The sequence below is a fragment of the Talpa europaea genome (genome assembly GCF_964194135.1).
Source record: "Talpa europaea genome assembly, chromosome: 4".
Classification (NCBI taxonomy): Eukaryota; Metazoa; Chordata; class Mammalia; order Eulipotyphla; family Talpidae; genus Talpa; species Talpa europaea.
Window position 1 is genome coordinate 126375993 of NC_140070.1, and position 18180 is coordinate 126394172.

Sequence of the window (18180 nt, forward strand, 5' to 3'; positions counted from 1 at the left end):
AGTTCTGATCCTGTTAATTTTCCAGCTATCAAATCTACTTAAATCTGCAAATCTTTTAGGCAAATATAGGAATTTCTATACTTACTTTACTTTCACTTATATTTAGAAACATTTACCTGGTGCCTACTATGTACCAGGCAGAATTCCAGATGCTGAGATGTAATCATTGCCAATAAGTAACTAACAGTTCTTGGTAATGGTTATAAAGTATCTTATACTTCTTGACAGCCATGGGTTCAAACTGCCAAAGATGCTGAAGACACAAATTAACCAGTTCTGTGTTGGAGATTCTGAAAGTGTCATAATCAAGAGGAGCATCTGAATGAGAAAAATGAACTTTCAGGGGAAAAAAAGGGTTCTTAAGTATTACAAGAAGACAGAAACAATGAGCATGAAAGTATGTAGTTGAGAAAAACCTTGAAGTATCCAGGAAATAGATGTTTAAGCAGCAATATGGAGCAACAAATAAAGGTAACCCTCATAAGGACATCAGGGTTGTGTATTAAGGATCCCATGCATTACATACAGAATTTTAACCCTACTTCTACGCTGTGTATTCCCAAGTATAGCTCACAGCAAGAAGAGTCACACATAATTGCGGCAAGGTCTGTGGGGATAAAACACAGAATTGACTCAATAGGGACAAACTAATAATGGGTATTTCGCACAGATGTCCAGCCAGGAGGGGATTTTGTTTTTTAATTTTGTGATTCTTTCTTTCCACAACTGCATGACAACAATGTATTTTGCTCCTTAGATCTCTAGGTGATGACAAGTCTCCTAAAAACTGTTTTTCCCTAAGACATTTAAAGTTGGTTCCACCCTCTTCAATTCTTTGAAGTGGGTATGCTTAAAGAAGATGTTGTACACACACTCTATTGGTTTCTCAATTTTCTTCACATGAATAACCTGTCACACACTTCATTGCCAGATGTCACTAAAGACAGAGTCCAACCACTGAGGGGCACTGGGCTCTGCCTCCACCTTCTCAGCAGGGAGCCCAACCCTAATGGAGTTTAACACACACACACACACACACTTACAAACTGCTTCTTTCTTTTTATCATTTCAGAATCCAAATTATTCCATTTTTACTATTCTTCTAGTATTTCTAGTACTGTTCTCAGCTGGGAAAGTGTTTCACCATGCTTCCATTATCAGTGTTAAGAAAGTAAGTTTACAGATCTGCTGTCACTCTTTTCCATTTGGACTTTCTATGGTTTTTCATAATCAGAAATGCCACTATGGTCTAGGATGCTCTCTTTTTCCTAGGACCTCTAAAAAATGTTTAGTACAATCACAGCAACACCACTTGCAAAAAAAAAAAACCCGAAAACAAAAACAAAAACAAGAACCCCCAAAACACTGCAAAAGCATATCGCAGCTTCTCTCCACTAGCACGTTCACCTTTTAACTAGTACTCTTCAAATGAACCTTTAACATAAAAGGAGGTGGTATTTCATCATAATGTTAAAACTGTATTCTGTTCAATGGAATGAAACACTTCCTCAAAATAAATGACTGGGAGAAATAATGGAATTCTACATTCCTTGTTCTTTTCTGTTAAGTGACTGTGACCCATCATCATGGGTCCAGGTGAAGGGCCTGCCCTGTTCTTTGCTCCCTCCAGTGATTCTTATTTACAAAGACTGGTATTTAACAAGTCATTTGTTTGCAACAATGAGGACTGGCCAACGTTCTGGCTACTTCCCCTGAAAAAAATACACTCAAAAAAAACACAACAGAGATGGCAAATTTGCTCACACGAAAGAATGAAATTAGAGTGCTACACTTTGGCTGAGACAGAGAAGGATAAATCTTATAATTCCTGCCTATATCTCAGCATTTTTTCCTTTGTAGCTGCCAATTCTTTTATCCTTGTAAAATCATTAATAACTGAAAATTATAGATTTGTAAACCACTTTAGAAGTAGACAGAAGGAAGAATTTAACAATCTGGAAGGACATAATCCAAAAAATGTCAATGCAATGATTATCTTTTTTGGACAGTAAAATTATAAATATTTTCTTTTTTATAGTCTTCTGTCTTATCTGGGTTTTTTCCCCAGAGCCTATAGGGTGCTCTTATAATTAAAAAAAAAATAATAATAATAAGGCAAAGAGAGAGAAAGAGTTGGTTGGGTAGGGATTTGGAAAGGAAACTGTAGGGAGAAAACAGAGAGGTGTTCATGTTATACCAACCCTTAAGACATAAAACTACAGCATGTGTAGACATTCATACTCCCATCACCCTAAATACTTTATCCAATTATAAGAGTATATTTTATCCTTTAATTTTTTATCCTTCAACTTATCTCTGAAATTGCAATTTTTTTAAATAGCTAGTGATATTTTAAAGAAAACCAAATATGGAATAGATTTAAGTATAAACAGTCAAAATTTCACATCACACTTAGTAATTCACCAAGCCCAGGAGGTGCGATGTTATGGAAAAACAGGCTCCCATAACAGAGGGTAGCACCTATTTATGTTAACAATATCTCCTTTGAGGGCCTCCCCGGTGGTGCAGGTGGTTGAGTGCAGCGCTGTGAAGCTGTCCGCAGCCTCTGCAGTGCCGGTTCCATCCCCGCCGGCCGTGGAGCTTCACATGGCCCAGCAGACCTTTCCTGTCTCTCCCGCTACTCCCCTCAGCAGTATATTTCAGTGAGTCTGCCTGTTCTGTTCCCTATTCTGTCTCTGGTGAATCCTCTCACCCTCCCGCACATCTGGCCTGTACCCCAGTGCTTGCATAAATAAATAAATCTTAAAAAAAAATCTCTCCTTTGATAATTTCACTAATTAAGTATACAGATTTTTTCCTCCCTGAAATGTAGTACAAATGGAAGGAAATCTCTAAGAGAAGAAACTCTATGAAGGAATCACCATCAAATAGTTAGTGTGAAACCCACATTGGCTGAGGGCGACCAAGTAGCCCTGCTATGTTTTGCTCCCTCTGACTCTGGCATGCCAGCACGACCTAGGAGAGCCATATGGTAACACAAAATGATGGGTTCCCTAGAGTTATCCTAACAAAATTATCCTGGGAATAAGTCTTTGAAGTCTCAACATATATTGTCTTAGAACCATGACAGAGTCCATAGTGAGTGGAGAAGTTCACCAAATGGTTTACCTGTGAGATATAACCCGGAGGCACATGGATGGGAGGAATGGATCCATTGGGTGACATCATGGGGACTTCAGCAGGTCCTAAAAAAGATAAGAGTAAGATATTAATAGTTGAAGAAATCAACATCATTCAAAATAATCACTAGCATTTTTAATATTAAAAACTGAAGAGAATAACTTTTTCTCTTCAATAATCAATACATCATGACTTGAAATTAGACCTGAAATCAAGGACAAAAGGAATTCTCCAGCTGTATGAATCAAGGGGGAAAAATTTTTTTTAAAAAATTGAGGATCTTTACAAATATCTAATGATTCTCAAAGCCTCAAGTTACATAAACCATGGCTGCTTAGTTAAGAGTAGTCTAACAAAGTATGAGAAAAATTTTCTTTTTTTTCCTATTAAAAGAATATACTATTAATAAATGTTTAAACAAATCAATTTTGAAATGAGCATATGTTTTCTGGTTTAAAAAACTCCTACAAAGTATAGGTTTATAACTTACATAATTTTGATAAATAACTATATGATACCACTAATTTGAAATAGAAGAAAGCTTTCAAATGCTCCAAACCAACTGAATTTGGTATTCTTCTCATGTTATCAGACAGGGGAAAAAAGATCTATTTTTAAACCAGACACTATCAAGAATACTCCTATCAAATTTACTTGGATTATTTCTAAATAAAACATTCCATTAACAAGAGGTTAGTTTCAAAATATTAACATCAATGAATGTTAATCACACATCTAAACAATGAATGACAAGGCAACACTCAGTTACCTGAGACATAGTTATATTTAATTACAATGAAAGTGATAAAATCAAAACCAACTTCTAACACCTTTCCAAATATCCATGATTAAATAGTTTCCACAGAAGTGCAAGAACTGTAGGATCAGTGGTTTTACATTAGGTGGCCAGCTCCTAGATTTAACAGCCAATCTCCCAAATGTCAATCCAATGACATGTGTGTTTCTAGTCTTGAGATTTGACTTCCTGGCTCCAAGTGCCTTGTGTTTATTTGCTTTCCCCTAATGTGTATTATGCCCAGCCATGAAAATTTCTTGGCTGTAACAAAACCAAGGAAAATACAATAGTTTTCTTGGCTAAAGAAGACAGATCTTGTCATCCAGAGGCACATTTAGGTGCAAGCATAATGTACCTTCCACCTCATAGTACACTCCAGTTATAGCTATTTCACAAGAGAGGTGAAAGAACAAGATGCTGGGATGCACATCAACAAGTCTGTAACTATAAGGAAAAAAAACACAGGAGCAAGATAGAAAAGATACTACAATTCATATAACATTCTATCACACAAGAATTCACAGCAATTTCATTGACAATATAGTACAGCACTAAATTTTCTGTTATCTCTAAACACAGGCAAAAACTACACTGGACACTCACATAACACACCATCACTAAAAGAAAAAGACAATGATATAAGAATAGATAATTGCATAATCTCTTTCTATTTTTAAGTATGATTTAAGCTGGTATGTCCACCAATCGCTGAAGGCATTTTCTAAATTCATCTTTCTCACCATCTTCAGCATTTCCTCCACCCATAGCCATCTAGATATTGCCTTAGCCTGAGCACTGTCTATGAAATTCAAGGGTTAATGGACTTGGCTATCTAAACAGGGACTGAAAGCATTGTCTCTGCCTGATTTCATCACTGCTCACAACAGTTGTGCAACCTTGGGCAATTCGCTTAGCCTGTCTAAGTCTAACTTCTTAACAGTTATGACAAAAACAATTCTTATACCTCATGAGTTTGGATTTAAAGATTAAATTCAACAGTACATGCCAAAGTGCTGAGAGCAGCATTGGCACATAAGCACTCATCATAAGGTTAGCCACCTCTTCAAAGTTTAAAAAAAATTCATAGCTTTTTCTTGTTTTGTTTTGCTAAAATTACATTTTAAGAACTACTTTATAATAACTTACATTCTTGTAACACATGAAATAAGCTAGTATACACTCTCTAATATTGACTTAAGAGCAAGCCTCCCCCCAGCAGTTAACATCATACATGTCACAGAAAGAGTGCATAGTATGCTACCACCTCAATAAAGTATTGCTTTTTAATCACCAAAATGCATACCCGGCAAACAGTCTTTTAACCCTAGGGATGACCCCCTAAAACTGTTAAAGTCATTTGTATAAAGTGCTTTAAAGAATGTAGGACAGGTAAGTGATTTACCACCATAAAATGTTTTCTTCCCGGTCTTGATTTCAGAAGTAGCCAAATGACTTTAACATATTTGTTTCCCCCATTGCCTTGTCACTGTCATCAAAACCCGTTCAAAAGGCATTACAAAATGGACAGTAATGGCCTCGCAAATTCAGCTGTGCCTTGGAACCCTGAGGTTCCTCTCCCTTCAGAAAAAAAACATCGCAACCACAGGATTGAGTCTAAAAGCTAGCAAAAAAAGTTACTGTCACTCTAAACCACTTACCTCCTTCATATCAATGCCTCTACCTCTACTCAGATGTTTGTGTTTGAGAAGTTCCTATTACTATTTTAATCCTTCCCTTTTTAAAATATGAACTTCTCATCCAAGACTCCTAGGACTGCTAGGTTTTTTTTGATTTGTAATCCATACCCTCATGACGCACAAGACTTAAAGGACACAGAACTGGAGAATATGCTGAAAAATGGTTCTCTTCTTGCCAAACCACTGACATTAGCTATGGGCAAGGGAGTGGTGGGAGAGGGAGCACAGATCTTTTCGAACAGACCACTTCCTCTCTTACAAAATTGGGAACATTATGAACTACTGAAAAAAGTTTTAAATCTCTTAGGGTGTTTGGAACCCTCTTTCATTAAACACTTTTGTTACATACAGATATATCCACACAGATACATGTACAGAGAAATTAAATAATTTGAAAACAAAAGCAGATAAACACACTTCCAAAATGCTAAAGATTTTTTTGTTTTGTTGAGAGAAACTAATTAACAACTCAGCTAAAGACCACAAGACTCTTCTCCAGACAGATGAAAAACAAACAAAAAAAAATTCACATGCACAATTTATAGAACTGGAACTAGCAGGTTTGCTGAGTCAAGTAACTTGAAAAAAAAAACTGCCTTGGGAAATTTGATCATTTTCAGGTTTTAGGCAGTGACTTCAACAGTCAAGAATTCCTTTTTTTCACTGAACAAGACGTGAGACACAAACAAGAACTATGATTGGTACATAGTCATTAAAGAATTTAACTGCAATGTGCAAGTTGGTGGTCTAACATCTTAAAAGTCTGCTAGCAAATGTCACTGAATTAATTTTTCATTTAGTAACAGGCAAGCCTTGAATGAGAAAGGTTAGAAGGTAACTTATTCCATCAACAGTAACTCCTGCAATGATCCTAGGACTTTATTCCCACATCAAACAGACTGAAGGAAAAACCTAACAATGTTGTATATTTAGGACCAACCATGCTGATGAAGAGCTTCTATGTCCCCACCAAGGCTGGGGTCATTCCACTTCACTCTGTGCTTCTTCCCTGCTACCTGGAAGCTCCAGACCTCACACATGTAGGTCTCTTGCTATAGTTGGAACAGCCACCCATCCCAGGGCAGAGTTAACTAGATGGACTTGAGGGGAATGTACAAATGAGATTAAGAAATGTGAGAATGGAAGAAAATGGGAATCTGGGATACAAACTGTCGTTAAAAACTGCCTTAAAGGGGCCTCCCCGGTGGCGCAGCGGTTGAGCGCTGGGTTGCGAAACTGCGCGCGGCCTCTGCGGCGCCGGTTCGATCCCCGGCTGCTCCCCGGCCACCAGAGGAGGGTCCCACATGGCGTGCAGACCTCTCCTGCCGCCCGCTGCTCCCCTCAGCAGTGTACTTCGGGCCTTCTGCCTGCTCTGCTCCCCGCTCTGGCTCTGGTGAATTCTCTCACCCTCCCGCGCTTCTGACTGTACCCAGTGCATGTATAAACAAAACAAACAAACAAACCAGCAAACAAATAAATAAAGCATGCCTCTATAAAAAAAAAAAAAAAAAAAAAAAACTGCCTTAAAGGTAGGTCACTATTACAAATAATTACACCACAATTCTAGACATTTTTAAAAATTTATTTATTTACTTATACAAGCACTGGTATAGTCAGAAGTGTGGGAGGGTGAGAGAATTCACCAGAGCCAGAGCGGGGAACAGAACAGGCAGACTGATGAAATACACTACTGAGGGGAGCAGCAGGAGAGGTCTGCGCGCCATGTGGGACCCTCTCCCGGCAGCCGGGGATTGAACCGGCGCTGTAGAGGCTGCGGGCAGCTTCGCAACCCAGCACTCAAAGGCTGCGCCACCAGGAGGCCCCAATTCTAGACAGTTTTAAATGGTATTTTTATATGTTGAATACTTACCAATAGGTCAACAAGCAGTGAGTGCAATTTTATTATTGCATTTGTTTATAAATTGATACCCGTATATCAAAGTGGCTCCCTTCAACCATAGCTCTTAGCAGCAACTCTTATTTTATTCACTTAAATATTATCTTGTTCAAAAAGGACATAAGGCATCTGAAATCAGCGTAAGAATAAGAAAAATAAAGCAAAGGCAAAATGATGATGTTATAAGATCCAATAAACCCAATAAATGTGACCCTTGAATCTTTCTAAATTGTCAGAGATTCTTTCTGTCAGGTAGTCATAAGGATAAGGCAACAGCTAGTAGACAAGTGATAATTATGGAGAAAGTTATTATCAGAACAAATGGTCTAAATGAAAATGCACTTGTGCTTTTGTTACTGGTCTAAGACTGAATACAAAATGAATTCTGCTAAATCTTGTGTCTAATGATGAGTCTCCAATCATGGTAATTTAAGACACATAGCTAAGAGACTATGGAGGCACTTTGGAGAAACTTGGCATTAAAAAAAAAATTCAGCAGTCCCTCATTAATCCCAAAAGAGAAGTAAAAGGAATATAAAAATATTGAGACACAGTCCTTAATCTCAAAAAAGCTTAAAATCTAGTGACAGTGGTCCTCAAACTTTACAAATCTGCATATCAGAATCACCTGGAAGGTTTCTTAAAATTTAGATAGCTAAATTTCACTTCCTAGAGAATTAAAAGATTTGGGGCCAGTCCCAATTATTAGCATTTCTATTAAGTTCTCAGGTTATGCTGATGCTGGTGACCAGCAACAATATTTTGATAACCTCTGACTTAGTGGGTTGAAAGGTCATAAGCACCTACACTCAACTAGCATCATACCCAGTAGGTCAAGACTGAATTTTCAACCTAACCACAGAAACAAGACAAGGATACCCACTTAACAATGCACTGGAAGTTCTAGCCAGAATCACCAGATAAAAAAGTAGAAAAGGCATTCAAATTGGACAGGAAAAGTAAAACTATTTGCAGATGACATAATTTTCTATATAGAAATTTCTAAAAGATCCCCACTCCCACCACACACACGCAAATGACTAGGCTTTTAAGTGAATTCAGTAAACATGCAATGTGCAACAGCGACACACAAGTCAATTGTGTTTCTATATACCAGCAAAGTACAATCTGAAAAGGAAATTAAGAAAACAATTTCATTTAAAACAGCCTCCCAAAGAAAACATCTAATAAAAATTTTAAGCAATATAGCAAAAGAATTGTACATGTAAGCTACAAAACATTGCTGAAATAAATCTTTGAAGACATAAGTGAAACTTAAGAACATCTAAATAAGGACTTGAAATTGAAGACTTAACCTGATTAAAATAGCAATACTCTTCAAAGTGATAGGAATTACATCCTACCAAAATTTATACTTTTTTGGGCAGAAGTGGAAAAGGTGATCCTTGAGCTCTTATGAATTGCAAAAAGCCCCAAGCCGACAAAAAAGAATGAACTTTGCCCCTTGTCTGATAGATGAAAAACTTAACTCAAAATGGATCATAGAGTAAAACCTATAGCTAAAAAACAAAACTCTTAGAAAAACACAGGTACTTTTTCTAGATGTTGCTTTTAGCAATACAGTCATAACCACAAGGAACAAAAGAAAAAAGAGATAATCTGGACTTCATCAAAATTTAAAACTTTTGTACAACAAGGGGTATTAAGAAAGTAGACAAACAATAGGATGGGGAAAATATTTACAAACATGTATCTGATAAGGGACCTGTACTATAAATACATGAAGAATTCTCACAACTCACAAAAAGACAACCCAATTTAAAAATGGGCACAGGGCTTGAATAGACATTTCACCAAATAAGATACAGAAATAATCAAAAAGCAAATGAGAAGAACTATTATTACTCATTAGGGGAACACAAAATACCAGTCAGGTACCACTTTATACCCACTAAGACAGCTGTTCTCAGGAAGATGAAAAATAACTGTTTATAAAGATGCAGAGAAATTGGAATCTCTGTAAAATGGTACCAGTCACTGTGGAAACCAGTCTGATACTTCCTTAAAAAATTAAATCTAAAATTACCATATAACTCCATCAATGAGATGCCTAGGTTTAAGGGTAGAAGGGATTTGGGGAGCAACTGCTTAATGGAGGCAGGGTTTCCTTTTGGGGTGATGAAACATATTAGAACTGGACAGAAGTAGTGATTGCATAACACCATAAATATACTAAATGCCAATGAATTAAAATAGTATAATGTAATGCATGTTATCTCAATATATTTTTTAAAAAAAGATAAGCACATAACCAGGGAAATGTAATATGGGTCTTTAGGATTTATAGAGGTCTCACTGTTTTACAAATAAAGAAATGGAGGTCCAGAGACAAACTAACCAGCAGACAAGTGATGTAACAGAGTTCAGAACTGAGTTCTAGTTTTCATCCCAATGGTATTTCTAGTTTTACTTTCCTTGGGGAATAAGATATTTTACTTAAAATGTTGTTGCAAAGCCATTTTCTCTCAAGGTATACGTTTCATTCAGAAGTCAAATACAGATGGCACATTTCTCTGAATCAGACACAGGAGTCTTTTCAACATGTAACTACTACTTCTTCCCAAAAGGACACTGCCATTGAGGAAACAGGCTGGGAAGAGCAGAATTTGAGCAAAGAACAAAACCTTAGACTAGGAAGGCCTGAGTTTGAATGTGAGCCCTACCACACCTTGGCATGACTCTGGGCCAGTTACTCAAAACCTCTCTGACTGAACAGCACTTTTCTGACCTACAAAAAGGGATTATGCTAAGCAAAATAAGTCAGAAGGAAAAAGATAAATATCGGATGGCTTCACCTATGTGGAATATAGAGGAACCAAACAAAGAGCCAGGAAAAAGGGAACACTTAGAAGCTGACTGGAGATCTGAGGCCCACAGCAGGAAGGAAGAGGGAAGGGTGAGGGGCCAAACAGGGAAGGGAAGAGCACAGGGAACTGTGGTGCTAGATCCTGGGTGCTGTGGTGGTAGGAGAACTACAGGAACGACACCTGCAGGGAGCAATCAAATACCGAACAAAAATTAAGAATGATGTAAGAAAATAAATATCTTTTAAAAGGGGGGATGACAAGAGCTATTTCCAACAGTTATTCTGAGGCCAAGGAGATGGAACGCATACAACAACCTAGCACTGTGTCTTATCAAATCATGGCATTTTTTTTAAAGATTCATTTTTATTAATTTATGCATACAAGAACTGAGGTGTAGGCCAGAGTGCAGGGGGTGGGGTAAGAGGATTCACCAGAGACAGAGTTGGGAGCAGAACAGGCAGATCTACTTAAATACACTCCTGAGGGGAGCAGCAGGTGAGACAAGGTAAGTCTGCCGCACCATGTGGGTAGGTCCTTGGCCGGGGATTGAACTCAGGTGGCAGCGTTGATAGACAGCATTGAGACTTAACCTCTATGCCACCAGGGAGACCCAAATGATGGTATTTTTGAAACAACTTTATTATTGTGCACAAGGGAAAAATACTTATGAACAAAGAGACTAATAAATAAAGTGTAATCATTTACCACTGAGAAAAATCAAAATTACATAGTTTCTCAAATGAGCAAATTAATTTTTGTTCTTCACATTCTTCTAAAATGTTATTTATAGCTTAGAAATCGTAATGTGTTCAAAATACATGAATTATGATTATTAAAAAATAAGGAACAACGATGAAAAAGGGAAGAGTGGCTGCTTTCCCACAGTTATCTACTACCCCATCCCTAATCTAACCCTTGTCTATCTTTCCCTAATTTCTAGGAAACCAGAAAGTCAGGTATGCCTGACTTGGTAAACGTCCTAAGAGCGCTAAGTCAAAGGATCAACCTGTGTTTTCTAAAAGACCTCTCTGACATTGGCTTCGTTACAAGAATTTCTAGTCTGGCTCAGCCCTCTTCCTTAAAAAGTGGCAGGTGACCATAACAATAAATTGCCCCAAAACTAAACGTGCCTGTTGAAATCTTCCTGAAGTAAATAAATCACTACCAAAAAACAAAACTGAGTTACTGATGGAATTCACTCTCTTACCACTTAACAATTCTAAAACAAAAGGCACTGCATTAGTTAACAAAACTGTTTTTGCCAATATGAAACAATGCCAGCTCTTTTTTTTCCAAATACTCACCTTTGAGCTAATTTTGCTACTTACTTGCTATAAGAGCATCAGGAGTAGGAAGACAAGAGTTTTACTGTTCACATAAGACTAAACTTCATAAATCACAATTTTCTTCAATTTCAAGAAAAGGGAGAGATCTACCCAATCTACTTTATGAGGCTGTTTTGAGTCAAATAAGATGAAAAGTTACTAAGTTTCCAAGTTAATAATATCTACAGAATTACTGTGTGACCACAGAGTGCACTACTTATATTAGTCAACGTTTTACTTCAATAAAATGTTTGTTGTATAAGATACTCTAAGGGATTGAAAGTCACACAGGGTTTTAAACAGATATATTGCCAACAAACTCCAACATAAATACAAGCAGCGATTGTCTTAGAGATACCCAGAGTTCTCAGAGCAGGTCAATAAAAATTATCTGTGGGGTGGGTAGGAGAAACACACTTAAAACCCTGAAGTAACTGGCAATGACTGGTAAAAGAAATTGGTTAATATCCATTCAAAATAGACATGGTGACCTAACATGGTTTTAAAAGCTTGACTAAAACTCAGGGATACAGAAATGCAAACTCTAAAAGACTGTCAGAAACACTAGGTAGAATAAGAGAGGCTGGCAATGCAGACTTCAACTCCTGATTTTAAAACTCTAGGTTGTTGCTTTGTTCAGTTCAATAAACCTTTGCTGAACCCAGTCGAGTTGCCAGACCTTGTGCAGGATGCCAAGGACACAATGACATTGAAGAGAAAAGCATTTCTGTTCTTAATTATGGAGAGAATGGCATGCAGAATGAGTAATGCACAGGTGCACAGGAGCTCATGGGGCGGGGGGGGGGGGGGCTGTGCGGGGGAGCCCAGCTTTGTGTCCTGCTTTTGGCCTGAGCTTTCTGTGATGGACACTAGACTTCACAGCATGGAGTCAGGCATACAGCCCAGATTCTGAAGTGCCACGAACACTTGGTGAAGTCTAATTCAGCAATAGGAAAGATTAGAGAAGTAACGAAAAGGCCTATGAGAAATGGTTTCAAGAAGTGGATCTTTGGGGAAAAAAAAAACAGAACAAAATGAACAGTGGTTCATAAATCCAGCCTGGTGCTCACAATGTATCTCCCAAGTCCCAGAGCCTTGGTCTGCAAGGTAAACCTTATCAGCCTACCAAATTAAGAACATAAACACCTACAAATAAAAAAAATTCATTATCACCCTGTTAGTTAAGCTTATTTAAATGAGTATTAAGTAAGATTCACTCTGTTTTGATTTTCAATATTGGGTTTTAAATGGCATATAACCCATGGATTTGCTTATTTATACTTAAGCCAGGACCTTATTAATTTGAAAACTCTGAGAAATGGTATAAATACAACTCGATATTGAGAAAGGGCTCCTGGTAGTTTACAAAGAAAAGTCCCCACAAATATTAACTGCAAAATAAAAATAAAGGCACCAAAAAAGAGCATTGCACTGTTCTTTTCAAACTCTTTAAAAGCCAGTTTTTCCTATTGTGTTCTTTTTCATGCCCACCCAGGACATCAGAGAGCTCCTCCCCCTTAATCATAAAGAACAGAGAATCTATTTTGCCCAACTACTGGAATTCCTGCTAATAACAAATTCGAGAGGGAGTTACCAGACCAAGGGAGTAGAAAAAGGTGAGCAAAATTTCAGCGACCCCTCCAACAGCTCTGTTGAAGGTAAACATTTATGAGAACAGGGGTGTTTAAAATTCCATTTTAAAGGTCCTGAAATAAACATAAGCTGATGTTTTAAGGAATAATTTTAAAGTGTACTAATTTTTTGTGGGGAAAAGAATTAGAAAAAGAGGATTATTCACCAAAAGTCACCGGAGTAAGAGCAACTAAGAGATATGCCACCCCTTCCCCCCATTACTCATGGGGGTCCTTATGATTTTAAAAGGGGTGCCTGTCAGTCTTCCAGCAATTTTATCTGCTCTCAGGAAAAGTTATGAGAGGGAAAAGGGATAACAAAAACCTTGTCCACTCTTTCCTCCCCAGGACTTCACTCTACTCCATTTGTCCGGCCACAAGGTCCTCTACTCCCAGGAAGAACAGAGCAATAATAAGACAGGAGAGCAAACAGTGAATTTCATAACTCTGTGAATAACTCAGAGGTAAATATGCATTTCCTATTTCATTTGTGCTCTACTTTGCAATTTCAAAGTCATGCTCAGAGCAGCAGGTTTGAATACAGTACTGAAATCATTAACCATGACTGTACTCCTCAAGATTTGTTTTACATTACTCATCTGTTACAAAGAACATTAAAAAAAATCACCCACCTGAGCTGAATTACAAATAATAATGTATAGCTTTAACAACATATCATCACTTAATATATTGAGAGGCATTCAATTATCCAATGCTCGAGTTAGATTTTGCAAAGCAAACCTCAGAAGATCCTTTAACTGCTCTCAAGTTTGGCTCTTTCGTTGCCCGGAGAGAATGCTTGGCATAAAGGAGAGCCAATGACAACACTCTAGAGCTATTTTATTGAAAACATGCCAAATGGTTTCTAGCTTAGTTATTTTAAAGATTTATTTATTTACTTACTTATTTTTATTTATGCATACAAGAGTTGGGGTGTAGGCCAGAGGTGCAGGGGGTGAGAGGATTCATCAGAGACAGAGTGGGGAAAAGAACAGGCAGATCTACTAAAATACACTGCCAAAGGGAACAGCGGGCAAGACAGGCGAGGTCTGCTGTGCCTTGTGGGTCAGTGTCCTGGCCAGGGATTGAACTTGTGCTGCAGTGGCTGCTGACACCTTCATAGTGATAAAAGTTAACCCCCTGTGCCACCAGGGGGGCCTATTTTTTTTAAGGTTTTTTTTTTTTTTTATTACTAGTTTAGTTATTTTAACTCATGTGCTTCAAATCAAAAGCTTGCAGAGAAATAAATGTCTGGGATCCATGATCTAGAACTACTAGAGAAAAAGAATTATGGAAATAAAAAAAATATGAACCAAATGTTCCATAAAACAACAAAAAGTCACAGTTTATCTACCCAATGTCATTTTCTCTCCATCTAGAACGTTGCTTATGATCATCCAACGTCAGTTTGGAAGGTGTCTCAACTAAAGACTGGCAATCTTCTGAAATGAATGTAATTTTACAAAAGTGTTTGATTGCTAATAAAAATTGTCTAAATTGTGCAGTGGCTGGGACCTAATAATGGGCTTTGAGATGACTAGTTCAATTTATAGTTCTAGTTTCTACCTTAACTTAGCCACTCAGAGGCAGCCAGGAAGTAAATGAGAGTTCCTGCAGACCTGCCATGTTTACACAGCCTGTTGCTTTTACTCTGTTATTTAGGCGGGGGGTGGGGGATGAGGACCAACAGTAAACAACTACTACAAATAAGTTAGGCTCTCCCACATTTGAAGTCTGATCAAAGACAGTCAGTAAACACCTCCAAGTAATAGCGAGAAGGTTAGGTCACCCTGGCTGGCTATTTTCTCAGCTATAAAAATGAGCTGACCCAGTTATTGTCCAAGGGGTAGCCGACTGCTTTATGGCATATATTCCTTCTAGCCCTGGCACATGGGTTCCAGAGAAACAATTTTCCTGAACAGGCTACGATTTCACTTTCAAATATCAACTGTCCATCCATTAAGGGGGCTTGAAACAAGTTAGACAAGAGGATCTTCACTTCACTAGTTACCAGAAAGATCTCCTCGCTGATTCACTGCTGTTTTTCCTAAGGGGAAAAAGCAACAAGCTTTTCAAAAGGATCAATAAATGTTAAAATTACCTCATCCAGACAACTGGACCTCCCTACTAATAAAGAATGGCCAGGACTAGGCCATGTTAGGATAGGTAAATAGGAGAAAGTGAAATTATAAACATGTTCAATAAAAAAATTACATCAAAATGGGAATTCAGATATAGCACTATCAATGGTTCATCAGGAGCATAACTACAAACAAGTACACGTGATAAGTGAACATGAGCAGGTCATAAATCCTTTCAAGGAATTAGGATTCTATCTCTTCCTTCCCAGACATGACTGTTTAAACTTTGTGCATGAGAAGATGAGAATGTATCTTTTACCTCTCCTTATTTTCATCACTGCTTTTGAGAAAAGCTTTATAATGTCTCTTCCCCCTGATTTCACCTATAATTTCCACATGCATATGTGAACATGTCCTGAAGGTCAATAAGACACAGATTATCCTCAAATTTACCAAGGGATCATGTGCACTTTCAGATTAAAAATGTTCTGATCATGGCTATGAAGCAGCGGGTCTGTTAGGTAATGTGTTGCTAGAACAAAGCAAAGAACAGGTAATAAAGAAAAAGAAGAGTCTGAGGGTGGGAGGCTGACCCTGTATTTGAAAAGGCTGTCAGAACTAGACAGAAGAAGAAAGCAGAAGAAATAAATAATGTGGTGGATTGGAGTGAAAACTATAAACCAGATAGGACAACCACAACCAGAAAATATATGGCCACAAATAATCTTAAATGAATTGTTTTCTGACTCAACATGAGTCATGAAAACCTCTGTAACAACAGCACACATGTGATATTTAAAACAGCAACTCATAAAAAGCTCTATTGAATCCATGAGAGGGGTATTTTTGTTTAATTCTTTTCTTCAATCCATGCCATCAAAACCAAGTGGGACTCTGTAAAGAGATGGGATCCTATTTACAGGGATATGGACAAGTCACCCGACTTACATGTTGTTTCAAATACAAAGTAAAAGAAAACCTGATGATTTCTACCTTCCTTCTAAAGCAATATGCCACACGTTACTGGTAGCATTTAACACTATGCTTGCAGATTCTAGAAAACATCAGCTGACAATCCCTAAATCCCTTCCTGCTATGATCCTCAAATGTTAGTGACATTCAAATATAGGATCTTTTGAAAAAACAGATTTCCAGGCCTCTACTTTCTTTTAAAAGCTACCCAACCCTCCTTCCTAACCCACAGCCACACACTTCATTGATTTCAATGTCCATATCCTACAGGAATAAGAACCTAGAAAAAAAAATAAGCGAAAGGAAGAAGAAAAATGAGCACACTCAAGAATCTTGAAACATATCTTATTTGTAGTTTCTTTAAGCCCAATTAGCTGACTCTTAATTTCAGTATAATATTTAAAAGTGAAGAGGGAGAAGACAATAGAGTTCCACAAATTTTATCCATTAATGGGTACTTAACTGAATATATTTCAACTAACAAAGATGATTATAATTTGGCTAAAAATAGTCCTCCACCTTTAGTCATAATAAAGTAACTATTATACTTGCAAGGTAACAACAAAATGATCACAGGATTTCATATAATAAAGAATTATAGGGCTGCCCCGGTGGCACAGCGGTTGAGCGCTGGGTTGCGAAGCTGCCTGCAGCCTCTGCAGCGCCGGTTCGATCCCCGGCTGCTCCCCAGCCACCAGAGGAAGGTCCCACATGGCGCGCAGACCTTTCCAGCTGCCCACTGCTCCCCTCAGCAGTGTACTTCGGTCCTTCTGCCTGCTCTGCTCCCCGCTCTGGCTCTGGTGAATTCTCTCACCCTCCCGCGCTTCTGACTGTACCCAGTGCTTGTATAAATAAATAAAAAAACTTTTAAAAAAAATTATAATACTCTATTAAGAAGCGGTCCATGCAATTACAGCATTTATTTATATGATTACTGGTCAACTATGATATAATTACTACCAATCTAAGAATAGGTAAAAAGGTAGAAAAGTTGATAAAATCTTTAGCTGACAGCCAGGTTCACAGAACTGGAATTCCCTCGGGGGTGGAAAGGATCTGAAAGGTTATCCAGTTCAAGTCCTCTTTTAATACTTAAATGCTGAAACAAATTTCTAGGAAGTTATCAGAATACTTGATGTAACATATCATTTACTTTCTCAAAATGCTGCAAATTCCAATTTTTAGTAACTTGAACTGACAAGAGGTTTTCCATTTAACAATCAGATCTCAAGTCCATTCCTAATGTATACGAATTAATAAATGTATGGCCATAATTTCATAAAGCAATCCTTCAGATTTGTGGATACATATCACTAGGCCTCTTCTTTTACAGACAAAGCAAAACCACTTGGGATCTCTTTACTACACTTGACCCTCTTTACTACATAACTACTAAGGACTGTGAGCAAGCACTGCTCATAACTTCACCCATCCCTGAAATGTAACCACACATCATACCTGGCACCCACAACCACCCTTAATCACTGCCTGGCATCTAGAATGGCTGCCCATAATCACCTGGTGCCAGGAAATTCCACGAGACATTGGTATTTGAATTCACTCTATACATTTAAATATATTTTTCACATATACATATTATGATTAATTTTTATGTTATTTGTATGAAATACTTTAGAGATTTAGTTATATTTTAGGTATATTTATGCATCATCATACAAATTCAAGACAAAAAGTTCACTTCGTGTGATATAATTTCATTACTTGTAACTATAGCCCAAAGGGTTTTTTTTTAAAACAGGATGATAGGGCATAGAAAAACAAGGCAGAACTTTCTAATTTTCAGTCCCAAAT

General features: G+C 37.6%; 1 protein-coding gene across 1 annotated transcript in view; it reads right to left on the reverse strand.

Moving 5' to 3' along the window:
• The window catches only part of FNDC3B (fibronectin type III domain containing 3B), a gene marked incomplete at its 5' end in the record, with an annotated part of 243117 nt that overhangs the window by 137766 nt on the left and 87171 nt on the right, over positions 1 to 18180 (reverse strand). Inside the window, one exon of the mRNA XM_084232401.1 lies at positions 3130 to 3206. Coding sequence (XP_084088527.1) covers positions 3130 to 3206 — 77 coding nt within the window. The remainder of the gene's footprint in view (positions 1 to 3129; positions 3207 to 18180) is intronic.